The following is a 24,487-nucleotide window of genomic DNA, read 5'->3' as shown; positions in this document are numbered from 1 at the left end:
GTCATCCAAGGTATTCCACTGTGTTGCCGAATATAGCATGGAAACATCAAAGTAATATTAATTGGCAACCATAATATTTTCTTCTTGATATACCAAAATACTATTTTTTTCTGAAATGGGTATCTGTATTTTTTTAAAAGATAACGGTTGGTTGTGAATAAAATATAGCTTAATAAATTACTGGATTGTCACTTCTTACCATTTCTCACAGATGGTAGTATTTCCTCTTAGAAACAAAAGCAGTATACCAGATAAAATATCCAATACTTCTTTCCAATAGAGAAATAATATATAACAGTTCGTTTAACTAGTAAAATACATTATAATCAAAATCTGTTTGGGCAGTCCGGCTGGCTCAGCAGTTTAGCACTGCCTTCAGCCCAGGGCCTGATTTAATGTTGAAGTTTTGAAAAAAAAATCTGTTTATCTATATGTAGGTATATATGTATATATGTAGTGACAGTGTCTAAAGCAGAGAAATCCAATTCTGTATGCAATCATTTATGATAGTGGTACTATTAGACTTGTATTTTAGAATCCTTTTTTACAATATTTTATTTATTTTTCATGAGAGACACACACACAGAGAGAGAGGCAGAGACATAGGCAGAGGGAGAAGCAGGCTCCATGCTGAAAGCTTGATGTGGGACTCGATCCTGGGACTCCAGGATCACACCCTGAGCCAAAGGCAGAAGCTCAACCGCTGAGCCATCCAGCTGTCCCTGTATTTTAGAATCCTGATACAAAGTTTGTAAACACTTTCTATTAAATATTTAGTTGAGAAAATAATATGTAACTGTTAAAATTTTAAAAAGCCTATATTCTAAAAGAACATTTACTTTTATTAGAATTAGCTAGATTATTCAAAGTAATGCTTGAAATTAAATAGAACTAGCCAAATTATGAGAGACTATGTACTGCTATTGGGATTACTCTTCTTTCTCAGTTTTCTATAAATTAGTGATTCTTAAAGTGTGGTTTCCTGATGAGCAGCATCAACATCACCTGGGAAGTTAGTAAAAATGCAAATATTTAGGCCTTACCTCTGATCTGGATAAGAAACTCTGAAGGCATGACTCAGGAATATGTGTGTTTACAGGCCGTCAATGTAATTCTTATGTATGCTAAAATAATTTCTTCTGTCAGACTTTCTGTCTCTTTATCTCTCTGTGTATCTGTGTCTCTGTGTATGTAACTTGTAGGACTACTGAAAAGGGATCACCGGATTGCTTGCATATAACATTTATCGAAGAACTCTATTGTTGCATTTTTTTCTTCCTGTAGTTTTCCTGGAAGTTTCATTATTTTATTCAGTGATAAAATGAAAATTACTATCCTTATTAAAGGATCCACTAAATCATCATATTAATTCAACTGTGTTGCATTCTTGAAGTAATCCTTCCAATGTAAGTCTTAAGCCTTTTATAATTCTTTGAAAATATTATTCTAGTATTAATATAAATATGAAAATAGTGGCTAAGCTTTCCTTTTCTTCCTATAGTCAGAAGGACCATAGAATGGTGATAGGGAGAACTCTTATACTTTATTATGCAGGTGTCTATTTTCAGTTCTTTGTGAAGTCTTGCCAACTCATTCATCTTGCCTTGAATTCCAGTGAATATAACCAGTTGAATAATGGAAACTACTTTCTGTGTTTACTACAGTTGGGTACAATATGGGCATACTAATATTGGTTAAGCTAGATAGAAAAAGTGATAGCAAAATAAAATAAAATAAAAAATAAAAAAAAGAAAAAGTGATAGCTTTAAAGATGACTATTTTGGGAGAAATCAGAGAGTCAGAATAAGATTTATATGCTCTGCAAAATAGTGACCTACTGTTGATTTCCATACTTTGAGAAAAATAATTAGGAATTTCAGATTTTGTACTTCTGTCTGGGTTTATGTTACACAATAGTGAAAGATTTCTGCCTTGAATTTGAGCTTTTAGTCCGTGAAAAATATAGCTTTATATTTCATGTTCAATAAACTCACTTTCAGTAACTAAGAACTGTATTGTGCCAAGACAAACGTAAGCAATGTGAATGATTTTGTTGGTGTTTTCCCATCGTTTATATGGTAGTCATCCAAAGTTTATATTTCGCTGTGCTCTTTCAAATTAAAATTTCCAAGTTTTTTAATGTTTTTGTTATTGATATATAAGTATTTGACTCTTCTATATGAAGTATGACTGTTAACTGCTGAGCAATAACCCACACATGAAGATAAGTCTTATCATTTTAATGTCATATATGAAACCTATAGTTACAACATTATATTGATATTGTGCATTATGTGAAAATAGTAGACTTTCCAAAGAAGTATAATATTGCTCTCAGATCTTAATTATCCATGTTAATAGAGGTGAGCATTGATGGATATTCAATATGTGTATCTTTTAAGTTCTCTAGATAATTCTGAAAAACAGAAGTTTGGGTATCATTAACATAGGTGATCAAGCAGCAGCTAAATAGTTACTTAATGATGATCAGTTTTCCTACACCACTTCTCTAGTGTATAGTGAAGTTAAAATTTGGACGACCTTTTCTTGTCTTTGCAAGATCACAGTATGATTCTGTCTGAGAAATAAAATTCTGACCCTTCCCTTCCTCCTTTTATATCTATGAGTAGATTTAAGATATAAAGTAAAACCTCCTATATCTTGATTTAAAGGACACCATTTTGATCAAGGACTCCTACATATTGACAATTAGATAAGTTATGTCTTTGAGGTTTTATTTGCACATAAATATCCTGGAAACTTTTGTATGAGAAAGAATGTGGTAATTTTAATAATGTCAGTATACCAATGTAAATTATCTTTATTATCAGATCATTGGTGATTAAAGGTATAGCTTTACAGGGGGATTGTAGGCCTGGTGTTTGACCAGTGAATTTTAAACTTTTAACTAATATTGAAAAAGGAAATCTGCCATAAGGAAAGGAAAAACTTCTGCTGGCAAAAAAAATTTTACATATTAAAAAGAAATGTGGGAACTTTATTTTTTAAAGATTTTATTTGTTCATGACAGACACAGAGGGAGAGGTAGAGACATAGACAGAGGGAGAAGCAGGCTCCCTGCAGGGAGCCCGATGTGAGACTCAATCCCCAGACCTGGGATCATGTCCTGAGCCAAAGGCAGATGCTCAACCACTGAGCCATCCAGGCATCCCTGGGAACTTTTTCTATATCAATCAAAGTTGTATAGTTTACATGTGATATTTCTAAAATAATAGCAAATTATTAATCTTGTTTAGGCCTTTACATGAAACCAGCCAATGTTATGTTCTAGATTGAGAATTTGAGAAAAACAAAGTTTGTTAGCTTAAAACAATTCAGTGATAATTCCAGGAAGAGAAATTAGGAAATTGGCATGCCAGTTCTTGCTATATATTATATTCTTTGTGTAACATTTTATTTTTTCCAATATCTTAATGTCAATATACAGACCATTTCACTTGATATGTGAATAACTAAAATCCAGCAGCCTGGTGTATAGTCAATTCAACTTAATCATTTTTAAGTAATTGATGTGGATATTGACACGGCCAATAAAACTTTCTGAACATTAGTAATTAAAGTGGTTTAAAATGAAACAAAGAATACCTTATGTGAGACAGATTATCCCATAATTAATAAAAATAAGTTTTCTTTAATTCACATATATGGAGATTTCATATGCAGAAACAGAATAGGTTTAGTGTTATCATTCCACTGACATAGATTTGCCATTGCTTAATTGGCCTTTTGCAAAAATGCTTGGACTGTCGAAGTCAATTCAAAATGAGTAAGTCTGGGATGCCTGGGTGGCTGGCTCAGCGGTTGAGTGTCTGCCTTTGGCTCAGGGCATGATACTGGGGTCCTGGAATCAAGTCCCACATCAGGCTCCCTGCATGGAGCCTGCCTCTCCCTCTGCCTATGTCTCTGCCTCTCTCACTCCGTGTCTCTCATGAGTAAATAAATAAAGTCTTAAAAAATAAGAATGAATAAAAAAAACAAGTAGGTCCAAGATACGAGTGGAATATAAGAAACAAATGAACAAAGAAAAAAAGAAAAAATACACACTCTAAAATACAGAGAACAAACTGATGGTTACCTGAGGGGAAGTGGATGAGAGGGATGGGTGAAATAGCTAAGGGGATTAAGAGTACACTTATGATGCTGAGTAATGTATAGAATAGTTGAATCACTATATTGTGTGCCTGAAACTAACACTGTATGTTAGTTATACTGGAATTATTTTTTTTTAGATTTTATTTATTTATTCATGAGAGACACAGAGAGAAAGGCAGAGACATAGGCAAAGGGATAAGCAGGCTTCCCACAGGGAGCCCAATGCAGGACTTGATCCCAGGACCTTAGGATCACTACCTGAGCCAAAGGCAGATGCTCAACCACTGAGCCACCCGGTACCCCCTAGTTATACTGGAATTAAATAAACAAACAAGCAAATAAGTAAATCAAGAAAAGAAAAAAAGTTGATTCTATATATGTCAAATATAATGATATTTGCTCTATTTCTATAACACAAAATTCTAAATATTGAGATTTTTTCCAATAACTCCTTATATAGGCAAAATATGAATACTCTATGCAAATCTGCCTTAAATTTCAGGTATTTTTTATTTCTGGAATTCAAGATAGGAAGCCTAAACCCAAAGCTACATCCATAACTAACACTTTGTTTTCCTAGATTTATTTGCTTAGACAGCTTAATAGAGTATTTGAAGATCCATGTAGTAACTGTAATTGTACCTAATAATATATTTAACAATTGAATTCATAGTATTTATAACTTTAATTTCTTAACACCTCCAAACTGTAAAATTTTCTGAGCATGTCATATTGTACATCTGCAGAAAATGTGTTTAGAGCTCAGGAATCTTATGGTTTTATATATTCTTACTCTCATTTTGGAGACACATGGAGTTGCCTCATTTAGTTTTCATTTTAAAGTGACTACATATTATTTCCTTCAACATTTTTTATAAGGTTATGGGCACATAGTAGAAGAGGTCATAAATTAGGTGCCATCCTTATCCTCAAATTCAGGGAATTCATAGCCTAATGAATAGTCTTTAAAATTTGAGCAATAATATATATGAAACCATACTATATATATATATATATATATATATATATATATATGGTATGGACTGTCAAAGTCAATTCAAAATGAGTTAAGTCTGGGACACCTGAGTGGCTCAGCGGTTATTGCCCTAAAGTTTTTGTATTAAAGATGCTATATACTTCTAAACATTATACCTTCAGTCAGCTGGATCTAACACACATAGACATGCTCTTTGACCTCGCTTTAAATTCATGACAAATAATATCAATGATATGCTATGGTAATTTCATGAAAAAATGTGTACCAAATATAATCATTATAGTATTTACATGGAGGGGATTGAGAAGACCACCATTTTATATAAAAAGTAATTGCAACTATAAGAATTCCCTAAGAATGTTTGTTTGCATATACCAATGGATCTAAAAATTCTGACAGAATCATAATGGGTTTTATTTCACTTGCTTAACTATAGACAACAAACTGATGGTTACCAGGGGGGGAGGTGGGTAGGGAGATGTATAAAATTGGTGATGGGGATTAAGGAGTGCACTTGCTGTGATGAACACTGGCTGTTGTATTAAAGTGTACACTATTAAAGTGTACACTATATTGTACACCTGAAACTAATATTACACTGTATGCTAACTGGAATTTAAATAAAAACTAAAAAATATATTTAAACACAATTAGGTACAGTGATAATTAACTTTCTAACATTAGCTTTATGTTGAGAGAAGTCTGTTAACTTTTTACATGCTTTAGGTTTAACACTGATTTTAATGTTTTGCTTGCTTTTTAGTTGTTCTACTGACTTTACAATGTCTGAAATCAGATTTAGCAATCTCATTTGGGATCAACTTATAACACTGGATCAAGTATTAGATGAAGTAATTCCAATTCATGGAAGGGGGAATTTCCCCACATTGGAGGTAAAACCAAAAGATATCATTCAAGTTGTGAAAGAGCAATTAATAGAGCAAGGAATTATTGTTAAAGATACCCGATTGAATGGTTCCACAGCAAGTTATATACTTGCAAGTCACAATGGAATCAGCTATAAGGATCTAGATGTTATTTTTGGTGTTGAACTACCAAGTGATCAGGAATTTCAAGTTGTTAAGGATGCAGTTCTTGGTTGTCTACTTGACTTTTTACCAAAAGGTGTGAAAAAGGAAAAGATCACCCTGAAAACCATGAGAGAGGCTTATGTGCAAAAGATGGTCAAAGTTTGCAATAAGCACGATCGTTGGAGTCTCATTTCTCTTTCAAACAACACTGGAAAGAATGTAGAGCTAAAATTTGTGAATTCACTCAGACGACAATTTGAATTTAGCGTTGATTCCTTTCAAATTGTTTTGGATCCCATGTTAGAATTCTACAGTGACAAAAATGCTAAACTAACCAAAGAATCCTATCCTGTTGTGGTAGCTGAAAGCATGTATGGAGACTTCCGGGAAGCAATGACACATTTGCAATTCAAGCTTATATCTACTAGAAAACCTGAAGAGATTAGAGGTGGTGGCCTTCTGAAGTACAGCAACTTGCTGGTTCGTGACTTTAAGCCAGCTTGTGAAGCAGAAATCAAGACACTGGAACGTTATATGTGTTCTAGGTTCTTTATTGATTTTCCTGATGTAGCAGAACAGCAAATGAAGATTGAATCATACCTTCGTAACCATTTCATAGGTGAAGAAAAGAGCAAGTATGACTACCTTATGACCTTGCGTGGAGTTGTGAATGAAAGCACTGTTTGTCTCATGGGACATGAAAGAAGGCAGACGCTCAATATGATCACCCTTATGGCTTTAAAAGTACTTGGAGAACAGAATATCCTACCCAATACAGATAATGTAACTTGCTTTTATCAGCCTGCTCCATACTTTGCTGCTGAGGGAGGGCACCCTACTTATTATGTGACATCTGGACCACCACCTATTTTCTTTCAGCCATACCACCCACTGCACTTTCATGTGCCAAATGGTATGGTTTAAACACACACACACACACACACACACAAACACACACACACACACACACACACACACACACACACCAGAAACTTTGCTTTAATTAAACACCTCATAAAGCAAGTTTCCAAAATCCATAAAATATAAGATCTATTTTTATTTTTGTGCAGTTACCAACTATTTTCCATCAATTATAGCTTACACCATTATAGTAAATACAATATCATCCATGAACTGGCTACTTTATATGATTTTCAAGTGTTATTTATTAGCTCTAATAATTTTCAAATATTGTGGATCACTTAAAATGATTTTCAAACCTCACTCAATCTTAAGTAAGACTTTCATATTTACTCTGACAAATACATTGCAGATGCCTACATCTTTGATTAAAATATAAAAGAACAGATTCATGTATTAAAATCCAAAGGTAAAGTGCCACATTTTTTTATTAAACCAACTCCTTTGTTTCATTCACTTCATTTTTTTGTAGTGAATATCACCATCAATGAATTTTCAATACTTAACAAAAATGCCTAATTTCAAAGACAACGATTCAGAAGAGATTAAAACTCTGGACTTTACAAGCACTTATTGTTTTCAAATTAAATTGGGTTAGACACAAAATCCTAGAATGGTTTGAAGGAACACTGAAAAAACTGATTCTGGAAAACACTGCACATTAGCTATTTGTCAGCTATCAAATAAATTAATTTGTTGATCTGAAGAATAATAGCATCCAGCTCTAAAACCAACACTGTCATCAGTTTTATAGTTTTCTTCATTTTTCCCCCTGAATAAGTTGAAAAGAATGAAAATGACCAACTCTGAATGGAATGTGAATATTTCCTATCTAAATGGCAAATAGCAAAAAATAGGTAGTGTTTCTTTTAGCCATACGTTGTATTTACCATTTTTATGACCTATTGTCTAAAATCTTAAAATATATCTGGAGACATTCATTGTTAGTAAGTGAAAATATTTTCATTATTGCGAGATGAAACTTTTTTTTCATTTTGCTCTTACTGAACATCAGTTTCTAACTTACCACTCAAATGCCTCCTTATATGAGTTTTTGCATAATAATATAATTCATCCAGCAATTGCATATGTTCATTAGTTATCTGAATATTTACTCACTACATCAAATATGCTGCTAGCAAATCTACCAGTGAAATTAAAATATTTTCTTCATTATGGGAAGAAAATATTTCATGACCAATATTAACTGAGATGATAGAAGGGGAACTGTTCTGAATGGATATAGAAGACCATCAGAAAATATCATAATTTTAACTTGCTTCTGATTTTTTATTACCATCTCAGTTTTCATTGACAATCAGAACTTTTTCATCACCGTATGATCCAAGAGGCATATTCTGAGAATTTGTCACTTATAAACTGTGCTTAATCTTTATTCTCTGCATTACAATACTGGACAAAGAAAGTACATAAAATATAGTATTTTCAAATAACCAATATTTCCAAGATATTTTATACCACCACACCACTAGCCATCAGTATATTTTTAAAGAATTATATTTAAAATAAATTTATGCGTATATATACATGCACATATTTATCAAGCATACAACTCTGAAGCTTTTAAACATTATGTGGATTCACCTCCTTGCTTGGGACAAATAAAGGATTTATAAATAATATATTAAGGAGAAAATTCAGTAATATATTAACACAATGAATGTATTGGCTAAAAAATTATTTATCTTTCTGCAGTAAAGTACAATCTTTAGTTTTAAGTTAGTATAAGTGCTTACACATGAAACTGAAGGAGTACATGCATATTAACAGTACCAAAAAACAATTCCAAAGAGATATAGGAGAAGTATTTAGGAATAAAAGAACTATAGTAATAATAGGTAAAGATTCAGTATTTCCATAGTATTTTATGCTGAATATCAGAATTCTGAAGCTGCTTGGAAACCTCCCCCATGTGCTCCCTTAGCTTCCTTTGGTCCAGTTGAGAATTGGAACACCTTTTCCCCTAAAAAGCAAATTGTCTATGGTGTTCTCATAAAGCTTTAAGTCCCACTGGTAGCCTGAAAGCTACCAGCTTCCTCCTGACATTTCAAATATGTGTTTTCACTATAGTAGAAAAGCTCAGAATTGTCATATAGTTTTTTCAAGGGAGATAATCCAAACCTGTTGAATGGAAATGCCATCACTAAGAGAAGGCTATAGGTTTATCTTTCATGGTTTTCTTTCTATAGATACCATCACCAAGTGAGGCTGTCCTTTGCTTCCAACAGAAGCAAAATTTTTCTTTTTCTTTTTCTTTTTTTTAAATATATTTTTTTTAATTTTTATTTATTTATGATAGTCACAGAGAGAGAAAGAGAGGCAGAGACACAGGCAGAGAGAAGCAGGCTCCATGCACCGGGAGCCCGACGTGGGATTCGATCCCGGGTCTCCAGGATCGCGCCCTGGGCCAAAGGCAGGCGTCAAACCACTGCGCCACCCAGGGATCCCAAAATTTTGCTTTTTCAAACAAAAATATTTATCAATTTTTCAAACAAAAATATTTATCCTTTGCATATGAGTATCTCCCCAGGATTAGGGTAGTTGTCTTAAAGACAGTATTATCTCATTCTGTTCATTAGAGATAATAAATGGAAGAGTTTTCCTATGAAAAATGTGCTAGCTTCTTGGCCGAAAAGTGTTAATAGAGGTTAGTTAAATTTGACTCTAGAGCATATGTCATCTCATTGCAAGAGAGAAATTATGTTGTCTTTTCCTCTTTTATTTTATACAAGTTCAAGACTGGGTCTTAGTTTGGGAATTATTTTATTTTCTTCTCAGAAACCTAACCAAAACTGAAAAAGAAAACCATTTTATAGAGTACTAGCATTCATATCATGGGGACACAGTTGGTGTAAGTTATAGCTACATATTTTCAAACCAAAATATTACTGCATTTCACAGATGTCTTCACATTATTATCAAAGTTCTAGACTATTTGTAACTTTTAAATTTAGAGGTATTCTTCTCATAGTGACTGAGGTCCAGTTTGTCAAAGAAAATTGAAGACAAAGTTTAACTAGTTATTTATTTTTTAAAAAAGATTTTATTTATTTGAGAGAGAGTGAATGAGTATGAGAGAGAGTATGTGCAATAACTGGGGCAGGAGCAGAGAGGGAGAGGGAGAAGCTGACTCATTGCTGAGCAGGAGCCCCACAAGGGGCTTTATCCCAGGTCCCTGCGACTATGACCTGAGCTGAAGGCAGACACTTAACCAACTGAGCCACCCACGTGCCCCTAACTCCAAAAAGCTAGTGGAATTATTAAAGACAAAATATCAGAGCTAGAACAGTTGTGCACTTCTCAAAAATATTGGGAAAACACCTAGTCCCAAATTCCATTTTTCAATATCATTTTAGAAGCGTTCTATTAAAATGTATGCAAATTAGAAGTTTTTAAAATTTGTCTTTAGCCATATTTTATTTTTAGACATTTATACAGCTGCAATATGCAAAATGCCCAAGATATGATTATAACTCTTTTTATTCAGCAGATCTATTATCTGGAAATATTCATCCAACTTTGAAAATATAGGGAGTTAAAATTTATAATTGAGAAAACGTTTAAAGTTTTAAAGTCTGTAATGATTATCAAAATTATATTGATCTATGAATATGGCATTTCCATTTATAGAAGATTTTAAAGAAAAGTATTGGCCTGTAAAATTAACTTTAAAACAAGATTGGGAAATTTGTGGGACTACAGTTTGAAGTTTGATAAGCAGTCTTATGAAGACCATCTTGGAAAGGCCTAAAACCCAATATTTCAAAGTGCTTTAGGATTCATTTGCTTTACCATTGTAAAAGAAAATACATTTAATGATGCTTTGTTTTCACTTATTTTTGTGGTCATATTCTATATGTTACAATGTTAAAACTTATGTAATAAGTATTGGAAATTGTATTGTTGATCCAATGTTCCCTTTTCTGAACACTTTTCAGCATGTATAATTGGAAGGAACTAATTTGTTGAGATGTCAATGTATTGCTCTTAGGTGCCTCCTTAAGGAAACAGTTTTCCTTGAATTTTGTCGTTTTGAGTGAAAACCAATTGTGGTGTTTGTAAAAAAAAAAAAAAACTTGTAACAGATTATCTTTAAGCTCAACACATTATACTTTTTGTTTTGTTTTTCTTTAATATGGCAAAATGTGAAGTTATTTCTTATAAAATTGTTGTGTCAAAGGTAGTGTTACATGAATTGCATTAGTGTATCAAACATCAGAAACCCCTTTTTGTTTAGATATAGCCTTTGAAAGAGCAACAAATAATTTATTGAAATTTTTTTGTATATGTGTTTTTTATGATCCCTCAGGAAAACAAACTCCCTATCCTAGAAAAAGAGCACCATATAGATATATCTTTCAGTGCTTCTGGGCCAAGAAATTAACTCCTATAAATGCATAAGTGTCATAAAACAGAAGTGCCATGAGAGTATCTTCTTTTCAAAGTTTTCTTTTATGTTTCCAAATTAAAAGTGGTAAATTGAATAACCCTGTTAAATCTAATTCAAGTGGTTTTGTGATGATTTATGAAAATGTACTTGTTACTCATCCTAGACTGCTGGTAGAATTTGAACTGTTCTCCAAAATTCTAGTGAGTAGTCTACATTATAATAAAGTGTGACCAAGTCACACATGGTCCATTAGCTCAACTAGAGAACCCAGAATCCAAAGATTGAATTCTTCTTTTAGCATCGGTACACCCCTGGAGATAATGAGTATTGGAGATTGGTCTCCATGAAAATGATAGCAGAGAGTGATACAAGTTTGAACATATTCAGAAACTTCATTTTTATTATAGAAAGACAAAAGAAAAACTTTTCTATATATAATATGGCTTCAACCTCAAATGGAAAAATAATAAAAATATTGTAATACCTTTAACTTGTAAAATCAGTTAAGAAAGGAATTCCAGTATATTTTTGGTAGGCACTTATAAAATGTTATTTTACATAAAAACTGGTATTTGTTATTCATTTACATTTAAAATGTCTGTTTGAAAAGTTTTTACAAATGTTCATTTCCCCCCAATAAAATTATTCAACCCAAACATATATTATTGGATATTTGAATAAACAGGATTGGAAAAAATTTTCTTTAAGCCAACATGTGGCCTCATTGAACAAAAGGATTTCTACATAAATTATTTTCTTTATGGTTTTGGGGACTTTTGTAGGATAGCTTTGGAACACTTAGGATTAAATGCCTTCAAAAAGCAGGAAAGGGAGGCAAGGTGGCACAAGAGTAGGGGTCCTCAATACATCTGGTTCCCCCAAACTTAGGTAGATAACTTAAAACATCCTAAACACCTATGAAATCAATCTAAGATATACAGAGAGAATAGCTGGAACACTAAAGAGGGAAAAGTGATTACTTCTGACAAGATAGGAGGGTGGAGAAGACGAATGGGGTGGATATACTGGGGGAGAGGTGGAAAGCCACTGCAGGAAGGTAGCTGTAGGAAAGCATCTCAGCGCAAAACTTGGAAGGGGGAAGAAATGTGTGGGAAATATCAGAAAGGGAGACAGAACGTAAAGACTGCTAACTCTGGGAAACGAACTAAGGGTGGTGGAAGGGGAGGAGGGCGGGGGGTGGGAGTGAATGGGTGACGGGCACTGGGGGTTATTCTGTATGTTAGTAAATTGAACACCAATAAAAAATAAATTAAAAAAAAAACTGGGAACTTTAGAAATCCGTGCCTGAAAGTCTTCCCTGACTGAATAATGCTCAGTGGGGAAATAGGGCAGAATTGCAGGAGGGGCTGTGAAGTCCCAATATTCCCCCCCGAGACAGAGTAAGAATAGGAGCACCTTGGAGGAAAGCTTACCACAAACTTTGGTTGGATCATGGTAAAAGGCTAGAATGCTGCAACCCTCCTGGGCATCTGGAAGAGGTGCACTGGGTCTGCAGGCCAGCACCAGAGCTCTCTTTACTGCAGAGCTGGGAAACAGACCAAGGCAGGTTATCTGTTCCCTCCAGGAGACGTGGACCCTGGAAGCGCAAGTCCAGCAGTGCAGGACTCTTGGTCCCAGGGAGCCACTGTGGACAAAGCCGGCTATCCTCCTTTCCCTGATAACCAGGGAGGACTCAAGACAGCAAAAGCTCTCCTGCCACTAGGCTCCCTGCAATTTGTACAGATCTCTGCTGCTGTGCTTGCTCCCAGGAGGATCTGAGCCAGTGGTGTGCAATGACAGACTGTGGCTCAGTATAGGCAGGGAGATCTTGGTTCTGGGGCTGCATATCTGGCTGTTGCCAGTTGGTTGTTTTGCCTTTCATCTGGGAGAGGCAAGGCCTCAAAAGAACAAAGACCTGACAGGACAAACAGCTTCACACTGAGCTGGGACACCTGCCAAAGGACAGGCATCTCTACCCAGACACCTTAGAATCAGCACAGCAGGCCCCTCCTCCAGAACTTCTGGAAGAACAGAAGAGCAAGTTTACTGACCAAGCAGCACTGGAAAGCCCCAGGCCTGAGAGAAAATAGTATACAGAACTAGAAGCTTTTTCCTTATGATTTGTTTACCTTTCAGGTTAAAAATTTCCTATATATTTTCTCTTCCAGCCTCACTACAATATTTTACCAACTCTGCATTTTTAAGTTTTTAACTGTTTCATATTTCTACAATTACATGTCTTAGATATAATCTTCAGTTTTGGATTCCTTTCAACATATTCAATTTAATTTTGGTAGATCTATGTTATGGGTTTTTTGGGGGGGGGTTGTCCTGTTTTGTTTTATGATTGTGGAAGTTAGTACTTTCTAACATATGGGCCAAAATACACCCAGAATGAAGTGGGGCACAGTTTTGGTCCATTCTGTAAGATTATATTCTCTTTCTTCCCATTCTGCCCCTCTCTTGTATCTTATTTCTGTTTTTGTGGTCAATGTTGGGCCTCTGTTAGGTTTTGCTGGTTTATATAAATTTGGAATTAATCACCTTCTAACAAAGAACAAAATGCACTCAGAGCAAAGAGGATCACCTTCTGGGTCCATTCTCTCTCCACTAGCTCATCCTCCCCACTCTCCCTTTTTAAAAATTTTACTATTTTTTAAATTTGTTTTTCACTTTCATGCGTTTTGGGGTTTTTTTTGTTTTTTTTATAATAAATTTATTTTTTATTGGTGTTCAATTTGCCAACATACAGAATAACACCCAGTGCTCATCCCGTCAAGTGCCCTCCTCAGTGCCCATCACCCATTCACCCCCACCCCTCGCCCTCCTCCCCTTCCACCACCCCTAGTTCGTTTCCCAGAGTTAGGAGTCTTTATGTTCTGTCTCCCTTTCTGATATTTCCCACACACTTCTTCTCCCTTCCCTTCTATTCCCTTTCACTATTATCTGTATTCCCCAAATGAATGAGAACATATAATGTTTGTCCTTCTCCGATTGACTTACTTCACTCAGCATAATACCCTCCAGTTCCATCCACGTTGAAGCAAATGGTGGGTATTTGTCATTTCTAATGGCTGAGTAATATTCCATTGTATTTTGTTTTGTTTTGTTCTTTTTTTCCTTTTATTTTCTGGTCTCTGCCATCTTCAGAATTGTCTAGGATTTATTTAACTTTGGTCATGATTGATATTTTTGACTCTGCTTGCTCATACAGCTTTCTGGACAAAATGACTAGAGGAAAGAATTCACCACACACACACACACACACACAAAAGAACTGGAAGTAATATTCTCTGCCACAGATCTGCTACATGTGGATTTATTTTCTTATTTAATTTTCTTAACATACTGATAGATATTTTTAAGATTTCCTTATTCATTTGAGAGAGAGCACAAGCATTGGGAGACGGAGAAGAAGAAGCAGACTCCCCACTGAGCTGAGAGCTCAACATGGGACTCTATCCAAGGACCCCAAGATCACTGAGTGAAAGACAGACACTCAACCATCTGAGCCACCCAGGCACCCCCAGATATTGATTTAAATACCATGTCAGAAATACAATTCAGAAGTACAATATAAAATTACTGGTGACTCTGGAAAAAATCTTAAAGGACTCTAGAGATTCTCTTATTGCAGAATTGAGATCCAATCAGGCCCAAATTACAAATACTGTAACTGAAATGCAGTCTAAGTGGGAATGTTCTAACTGCTATGGTTAATGAGGTAGAAGAGAGTAAGTGACATAGAAGACAAGTTGATGGAAAGGAAGGAAGCTGAGGGAAAAAAAAAACAAGAACCTATGAGTAGAGGCTTTGGGAAATAAATGATAGCCTGAGAAGGAATAATATTCATCTTATTGGGATTCCATAAGATATATATAGAGAGAGAACCACAAAGTATGTTTGAAAAAATCATAGCTGAGAACTTCCCTAATCTGGGGAAAGAAACAGGCTTTCATATCCATGAGGTAGAGGGGACCCCCCCCCACAAATCAAAAACCAATCAACACCCCAACATATAACAGAAAAGCTTGCAAATTTCAAAGATAAAGAGAAAATTCTAAAAGCAGCTCGAGACAAGAGATTCTTAATTTATATGGGGAGAAATATCAGATTAACAGAAGACCTATCCACGGAGACCTGGCAGACCAGGAAATGCTGGCATGGTATATTCAGGGTACTAAACGAGAAAAACATGCAGCCAAGAATATGTTATCCAGCAAGGCTGTCAATCAGAATAGAAGGAGATAGCTTCCAGGACACACAGAAACTGAAAGAATATGTGACTACCAAACCTGCTCTGCAACAAATATTAAAGGAGACCCTGAAGAGAAGGAGGGAGCCCAAAGAAAGAATCACAGAAACAGAATGTATAGGTAATACTATGACACTAAATTCATTTATTTCAATAGTTTCTCTGAACATGAAAGGGCTAAATGATCCCATCAAAATATTTAGGGTATTGGGCTGGATAAAAAGCAAGACCCATCTATATGCTGTCTACAAGAGACTCACTTTAGACCTAAGGACATCTCCAGACTGAAAATGAGGGGGTGGAGACCCATTTACCATTCAAATGGTCCTCAAAAGAAAGTGAGGGTAGCAATCCTCATATCAGATGAATTAGATTTTATACCAAAGACTGTAATAAGAGATTATTAGATGTTCATTTTTCAATTTCTTGAGAATTCTAGGCAACTAAATGTGAAGAAATCACTTCCATGATTTACTGTATCAGAATTCAGTACTGTATCAGACTGGTGTAAATTTTAAACTATTTTTTTCTTAGTAAGAAATGTTGAAAACCATTTTAAGCATTTTAAGTATGTGCTCTTGTATAATTCTTGGAACTTTCTATAAGTTAAGTAAGAAGTTGAATTTCTTTTTTTTGTTGTTGTCTTTTTTAAATAATAAATTTATTTTTATTGGTGTTCAATTTGCCAACATACAGAATAACACCCAGTGCTCATCCTATCAAGTGCCCCCCTCAGTGCAAGTCACCCATTCACCCCCACCCCCCGCCCTCCTCCCCTTCCACCACCCCTAGTTCGTTTCCCAGAGTTAGGAGTCTTTATGTTCTGTCTCCCTTTCTGATATTTCCCACACATTTCTTCTCCTTTACCTTATATTCCCTTTCACTATTATTTGTATTCCCCAAATGAATGAGAACATATAATGTTTGTCCTTCTCTGATTGACTCATTTCATTCAGCATAATACCCTCCAGTTCCATCGACGTTGAAGCAAATGGTGGGTATTTGTCATTTCTAATGGCTGAATAATATTCCATTGTATACATAAACCACATCTTCTTTATCCATTCATCTTTCGATGGACACCGAGGCTCCTTCCACAGTTTGGCTATTGTGGACATTGCTCCTATAAACATCGGTGTGCAGGTGCCCCCGCATTTCATTGCATCTGTATCTTTGGGGCAAATCCCCAACAGTGCAATTGCTGGGTCGTAGGGCAGGTCTATTTTTAACTCTTTGAGGAACCTCCACACAGAAGCAAAAATGAACTATTGGGACTTCATCAAGATAAGAAGCTTTTGCACAGCAAAGGATACAGTCAACAAAACTAAAAGACAACCTACAGAATGGGAGAAGATATTTGCAAATGACGTGTCAGATAAAGGGCTAGTTTCCAAGATCTATAAAGAACTTATTAAACTCAACACCAAAGAAACAAACAATCCAATCATGAAATGGGCAAAAGACATGAACAGAAATCTCACAGAGGAAGACATAGACATGACCAACACGCACACGAGAAAATGCTCTGCATCACTTGCCATCAGGGAAATACAAATCAAAACCACAATGAGATACCACCTCACACCAGTGAGAATGGGGAAAATTAACAAGGCAGGAAACCACAAATGTTGGAGAGGATGCGGAGAAAAGGGAAACCTCTTACACTGTTGGTGGGAATGTGAACTGGTGCAGCCACTCTGGAAAACTGTGTGGAGGTTCCTCAAAGAAGTTGAATTTAAATGTCAATTAGTATATATGGATATTGTAAGCCAAAACAATTGAATTTTATTTTCTTTTTAAATATTTTATTTATTCATAAGAGACACCGAGAGAGAGGCAGAGACACAGGCAGAGAGAGAAGTAGACTCCCTATAGGTAGCCTGATGCCGGACTCAATCACATGACCCCAGGATCAAGACCTGAGCCAATGGCAGACGCTCAACCACTGAGTCACCCAGGTGCCCCAAACTTTATTTTAAAAAGACAAATGCCTCTCATTAACTTAGATTTAATACATAAAATTATATGTCAGAATATACAAACTTACAAAATTTTTACATTTCTATGGAATTTGTTATATTAATATATAACACTATTACTAGATTATTCACTTTCATTAATTATAATCCTGTATTATATTATTGAGAAATTTTAATAGCTATTTCTGACTCAAAAAGCTTAAGTGTTTTCCAATAAATATTGGAAACATATTGGATTATCCGAATTATCTGTATTTTCCAGATCTCAATCCATTATATTGGATGATATTGTCTTATTGTCTTTTCAAATTTGTCTTTATGTTCTCAAAGTTTTCAATTTATAAGTGACTAATGTTAAAATGAAGGCTAAATAGCAAACTATCTTGCTCTTTAAATAAAAATATTCTGCAATTTTATTTTATTTTTAAGATTTTATTTATTTTTTCATGAGAGACAGGCGGACAGAGACATAGGCAGATGGAGAAGCAGGCTCCATGCAGGGAGCCCGATGTGGGACTCGATCCAGAGACTATGGGATCACGCCCTGAGCAGAAGGCAGACGCTCAACCGCTGAGCCACCCAGGCGTCCCTATTCTGCCATTTTAAAACAAATTTTATATATCTCTTAAAAATATATCCACGTTATATCCATATACTTCTACTAAATTTAATTGAAAAGTAAAGTTTTATTTGACAGATTGTAGTTGTTTTATCTCACATAGTCTTTGTTTAGAATGAAATCAGTGTAACTTTTCTCTAGTTTGAAAAGCATGAGCAAATAGAAATTTCTTTTCTTAAATTTCTGAATGTTGAATGTTTCAACTTGTAAAACAAAGCAATTATCCAGATATTTCAGGCTAGAAACATTTCATTAAGCAATGAATAAGTAAAAGTGTTTTTAAATTATTTACAGTCCAAATCATTGCATAACTGCATTTATCAGTATACACCAGACCAAAAATTATTAATTGGTATGAGAAGACCCTTACAATGCCATTGCACTAGATGTAAAACGATTCAGCCAATAAATAGTAAATTTAAAGTTAAAAAAAGGTCTAACTTCAGAGCTTAGAGAACAAATGGAATGCTTAAGAAATTATCTCAAATATATGTTTCGAATTTCAGTTAATTTCAATCCAATTCTTTGGTATTAATGCAAATACTAGTAAAAGGAATTATAGTTACTGAGTGGGAAATGAAATTGAAACATCTAAACATAGTTGTCCAACACCCAATAAAATTGCTAGTATAATTTCCTACACTACTTCAAGACAGACCTACATTTTATCATTAAACAATTCATTTCAGGAAAGCACTGAATATAAATATAGCTTTTAAAATGTTTTTAGGTCACTTTTTAGCCTTATAGTTCATATAACCAATTGTGATCTATTACTACAAGATACACTGTGTCTCTGTAAATGAAAATTTCGAGTATTAATGGAGTATTTAACAGATGAATGAAAAAAAGAGATGAATGAAATGTCCAGAGTTGAGTGAAACACATGTCTTTGCTTTAATGTTGACTGTATGTTAAATTGTATTATTTTTTACCATGTTATTTCTCATATAGTCTGAGACATGTATGTACTATGTTGGAAAATGTATTTTACTGTTAAAAAAAATTTTACATGAACAGTGAAGGTTTTTTTTCTGGGAAACTATTTTTAAAATAGATTATGCCATAATAAGTGTAGTTTTGTCATTTATCTAATAGCTCTCATACCTGTTTCATTTACTTTGTCTCATGCTTTTGTACAGTCTGTGGAAAGAGCACCATAGAGATTATTTTATTAGAGTAATTGAGTTTTTGAAATAAATTCATTGTGAAATGTGTAGTGATGTCCCAACTGGAAAATGGTAAGTGCCTAGTTCAAATACTACCAAATTGTTGGCAGTGTTTGTTTAATCACTTATAAAGGGAGTTTACCCTGAAATTTGTACAGAATCCCAATCCCAATAATGAGAAGGTACTGATCTACACTATACTCTGGCTCTATATAATTGACTTTTGCTGTTTATATTAACCAAAAGATAACATTCAGTAATTTCCCAAACTTCATTTGATTTTTTACTAGTAAAATTTACTTATATTTTCCTCCCTCTCAAATAAGCAGTACCTATTATACATTGGATAAGAACGTAATTGGTGGTGAAATAAATAAAGTGGCAGTTTCATTTAGGAAATAAATCAAAATGATATGACATTATATTGAATCCCTCCCAACATGCACATGTGCACCCACACACACACACACACCCCAGCACCATACATTTAGCAAAGCTAGATAGTGTATCTACTAAGGTATTCTGACCACACATTCAAGCAATGGCTTTAAGTTATCACCCTATAGAGTGGAAAATAGATTAGGGTACAGTGTTAATTGGAAGAATTAAGAACTATAATAAAAGGGACTGGAGAGATAAAACACCATTTGATATTGTTTGCTTGAGGTTTCTACAGTTTTAACAATAGCCTAGCAACTCTACACTGGAAACTTATTTTACATGAAATATAGAGCAATATATCAGTAAATACAGTTATGCTAAAGATGGCATATTTCCTCTACATATTATAAATTATCAGATTACTAAATCTAAAAGCAAAATTGATGAATAAAAAAAAATGACCCACTGACACAAAACAGTTTTATTGTTTTTCTTGAGAGGGAGAAGGGAGAGGGGAAGAGGGAGAGGGAGAGAGAATCTTGAGCAGGCTCCACACCCAGCATTGAGACAGATACTGGGTTCAATCTCATGACCCTGAGATCATGACCTGAGCTGAAATCAAGAGTTGGATACTCAACTAACTGAGCCACACAGGCATCGCTGCAAAATGGTTTATCTTAATCTTTTCCTATGCAAGGATAAGTTGTGCTTTGTGTGGTACTTCCAATTGACCAGAAAGCATAGATACTATCCACTTATATAAAAAGAGCTAACTTTAAATTAACAATTTTAATAAAATCCAGCTTTTCAACTATTTATTTTATATATTGTGCATTTTATGCCTTTGTAATTAGATCATATATGTATAAGATCTAAGATTCCTGGATCATAAGGTAGTTCTCTTTTTATTTTATTCTTTTTTTGTTAATGGCTATGCTTTTTTCTCTTTTTTGTGATTTTATTTATTTATTCATGAGAGACATAGAGAGAGAGGCAGAGACACAGAAGGAGAAGCAGGCTCCTCGCAGGGAGCCTGATGTGGGACTCGATCCCAGACCCGGGATCACACCCTGAGCCAAAGGCAGACAACCACTGAGCCACCCAGGCATCCCTGCTTTTTTCAATAGCACCTCACCAAATTACATTTCCACTAAGAGTGTATAGGGATTTCCCTACACCCTCACCAACACTACTTATATGTATAAAATATGAAATGTATATACCAGTTATATATATAAAATATATATAAATGTTTAGTAGCTATATATATTATAAAATGTATATTATTATATAAATATTTTTTTTATTTTTATTTATTTATGATAGTCACACAGAGAGAGAGAGAGAGGCAGAGACATAGGCAGAGGGAGAAGCAGGCTCCATGCACCAGGAGCCCGACGTGGGATTCGATCCCGGGTCTCCAGGATCGCGCCCTGGGCCAAAGGCAGGCGCCAAACCGCTGCGCCACCCAGGGATCCCTTATATAAATATTATTAAATATAGTTTATACTACATATATATACTACACATATAATATATACTAGTTTATATTATAAAATATATATTATATATAATATATAAAATATACACTAGTTATATATATTATAAAACTATGTAGAAATAGATTATAAATTATATGTATATAATATATATATAATAGCCATCCTAACAGGTATGATATCTCACAGTGGTTTTATCTTCATTTCCTTAATGATTTGTAATATTAAGCATTTTTTTTCATACATCTGTTGGTAATTTTTATGTCTTCCTTGGAGAAATGTCTATATAAATTATCTCCCCCATCTTTAAATCAGATTGTGTTTATTATTGAGTTATCAGTGTTCCTTTTATAGTTTAGGTGTTAAATTTTATCAGATATTTGGTTTAAAATATTTTCTCCCATTTCATAGAGTACGTTTTCATAAGTTGATTGTTTCCTTTGCTGACAGAAATTTTCAAATTTGATGTAATTCCATTTTTTCTATTTTTTTGTGTGTGTTATTGTTTGTGCTTTTGGGGTCATATCCAAGACATCATAGCAAAAGCCAATGTCAAGAACATTTTTTCCCTAGGTTTTCTTCTAGGAATTTTAATGTTTCAAGTCTTTACATTTAGGTTTTCCATTTTGAGTTGATTTTCATAGTGTTAGATAAAGGTTCAATTTCATTCTTTTGCATATGTATATCCAGTTTTCCCCATAGCATTTATTAAGGAGACCACGCTTTCTCTATTTTGTGGTCTTGGCACCCATGTTGAAGATCAGTCGATCATAAACGTCTGGATTTATTTTTGAGTTCTCTGTTCAGTTCCATTGGTCTATATGTTTTTTTTAATGATAAGCTTATTTTTTATTGGTGTTCAATTTGCCAACATACAGAATAACACCCAGTGCTCATCCCGTCAAGTGCCCCCCTCAGTACCCATCACCCATTCACCCCCACACCCCCACCCTCCTCCCCTTCCACCACCCCTAGTTTGTTTCCCAGAGTTAGGAGTCTTTATGTTCTGTCTCCCTTTCTGATATTTCCTACCCATTTCTTTATTGTAGTACCATACTATTTTGATTACTGTAGCTTTCTAATTTGTCTTGAAATCTGCTTTAATTTCTTTCATTGATGTTTTATAATTATAACCATAAATCTTTCACAACCTTGGTTTATTCAATTTCTATATATGTTCTACCTTTGGCTCTTGTAAATGGGATTATATTCTTAATTTCTTTATAAATAATTTTTTGTGAATGTATATAAACAAAATTAATTTATGCATGTTAATTTTGTCTTCTTTTTTTAAAGATTTTATTTATTTATTCATGAGAGACACAGAGAGAGAGAGACAGGCAGAGACACAGGTAGAGGGAGAAGCAGGCTCCATGCAGGGAGCCTGACGTGGGACTCCATCCCGGGTCCCCAGGATCGTGCCCTAAAGGTGGCACTAAACCACTAAGCCACCCAGGCTGCCCTGTCTTCTGTCACATTACTGAATATGTATTAGTTCTAAAGCTTTTTTGTGAGTCTTGGATTTTCTACATGTAGATCATGTTATCTACAAATGATTATTTTACTACTTCCTTTTCAATTTGGATGCTTTTTATTTCTGCCCTAATTACTCTAGCTAAGATATCTAGTTCTATGTTCCATAAAAATGGTAAAAAGGGGCATCCTTGTATTATTCCTGACCTTAGAGGGAAAGCATTTAACTTCTCACTATTGAGAATGACATTAACTGTAAAATTGTCATATGTTGAGGTACATTTCTTCTATATCTAAATTTTGAGTTTTGTCACTAAAGGATGCTGAATTTTGTCAAACTCTTTTTCTAAATCAATTGAAATAATTGTATGATTTTTATTTTTTACTCTGTTAAAGTGGTATATAACATTATATAACATTTTTTTTATTTGAATATGTTGAACCATCATTGCATCCCAGGATTGATGGCCACTGATCATGCTGTGTGATCCTTTGTTTGTTTGTTTGTTTTAATTTAAATTCCACTTAGTTAACATAGAGTGTATTAGTTTTGGGTGTACAATTTAGTGATTCAACACTTCCATATATCACCTCGTGCTCATCTCAATAGGTGCACTATTATTTTTTTTAATTTTATTTATTTATTCATGAGAGACACAGAGGCAGAGACATAAGAAGAGGGAGAACCCTATAGGGAGCCTGATGTAGGATTCGATCTCAGGACCCCAAGATCATGACCTGAGCCAAAGGTAGATGCTCAACCACTGAACCACCCAAGTGTGACAATAGGTGCACTATTAATTCGTGTCACCTGTTTATCCCATCCCCCACACAACTCTCCTCTGGTAAATTGGTTTCTTTTCTATAGTTAAGAGTCTGTTTCTTGGTTTGCCTCACTCTTTTTTCCCCTTTCTTCATTTGTTTCATTTTTTAAATTACACAAATGAGTAAAGTCATATGGTACTTGGTGTATTTCACTTAATATAATACGCTCTAGCTCCACCCACATCATTGCAAATGGCAAGATTTCATTCATTTTTATAACTGAGTAATATTCCATTGTGTACATATACCACATCTTCTTTTTTTTTTTTAAATTTTTTATTTATTTATTTATGATAGTCACACAGAGAGAGAGAGAGAGAGAGAGAGGCAGAGACACAGGCAGAGGGAGAAGCAGGCTCCATGCACCAGGAGCCCGACGTGGGACTCGACCCCGGGTCTCCAGGATCGCGCCCTGGGCCAAAGGCAGGCGCCAAACCGCTGCGCCACCCAGGGATCCCCACATCTTCTTTTTTAATTCATCAGTTGATGAACATTTGGGCTGTTTCCATAATTTGGTTTTTGTAGATAAAGGTGCTATAAACATCAGGATACATGTGTCCCTTGAATTGGTATTTTAGTATTCTTTGGGTAGATACCTCGTATTGTAATTGCTGGATCACAGAGTACTTCTATTTGTAACTATGAGGAACCTCCATAAGGTTTTCTAGAGTGGGTGCACCAATTTGCTTTCCCATGAACAGTGTAAGAGTTTTCCCAGTTCTCCGCATCCTCACCAACACCTGTTGTTTCTTGTGTTGTTGATTTTAGCCATTCTTAACAGGTGTGAGGTTATATCTCTTTGTAGTTTTTAAAA

At 34.6% G+C, this 24,487-nt stretch overlaps 1 protein-coding gene across 5 annotated transcripts in view; it reads left to right on the top strand.

The window, feature by feature from the left end:
- Positions 1-11,220, top strand: part of TENT5D (terminal nucleotidyltransferase 5D) — a 95,306-nt gene extending 84,086 nt beyond the window's left edge. For 4 of the 5 annotated variants that reach the window (XM_072815417.1, XM_072815415.1, XM_072815414.1 and 1 more), the window contains one exon: positions 5,874-11,220. In XM_072815417.1, coding sequence (XP_072671518.1) covers positions 5,893-7,065 — 1,173 coding nt within the window. In that variant the 5' untranslated portion in view covers positions 5,874-5,892 and the 3' untranslated portion in view covers positions 7,066-11,220. Of the gene's footprint in view, positions 1-1,284; positions 1,407-5,873 lie in introns of all 5 variants that reach the window. The other variant, XM_072815416.1, reaches the window with a different exon arrangement.
- Positions 11,221-24,487: the final 13,267 nt, after the last annotated feature.

This window comes from Canis lupus, chromosome X (genome assembly GCF_048164855.1).
Source record: "Canis lupus baileyi chromosome X, mCanLup2.hap1, whole genome shotgun sequence".
NCBI classification, from domain to species: Eukaryota; Metazoa; Chordata; class Mammalia; order Carnivora; family Canidae; genus Canis; species Canis lupus.
Note: the sequence above shows the minus strand (reverse complement) of the source record. Positions and strands in the feature narration are given on the sequence as shown.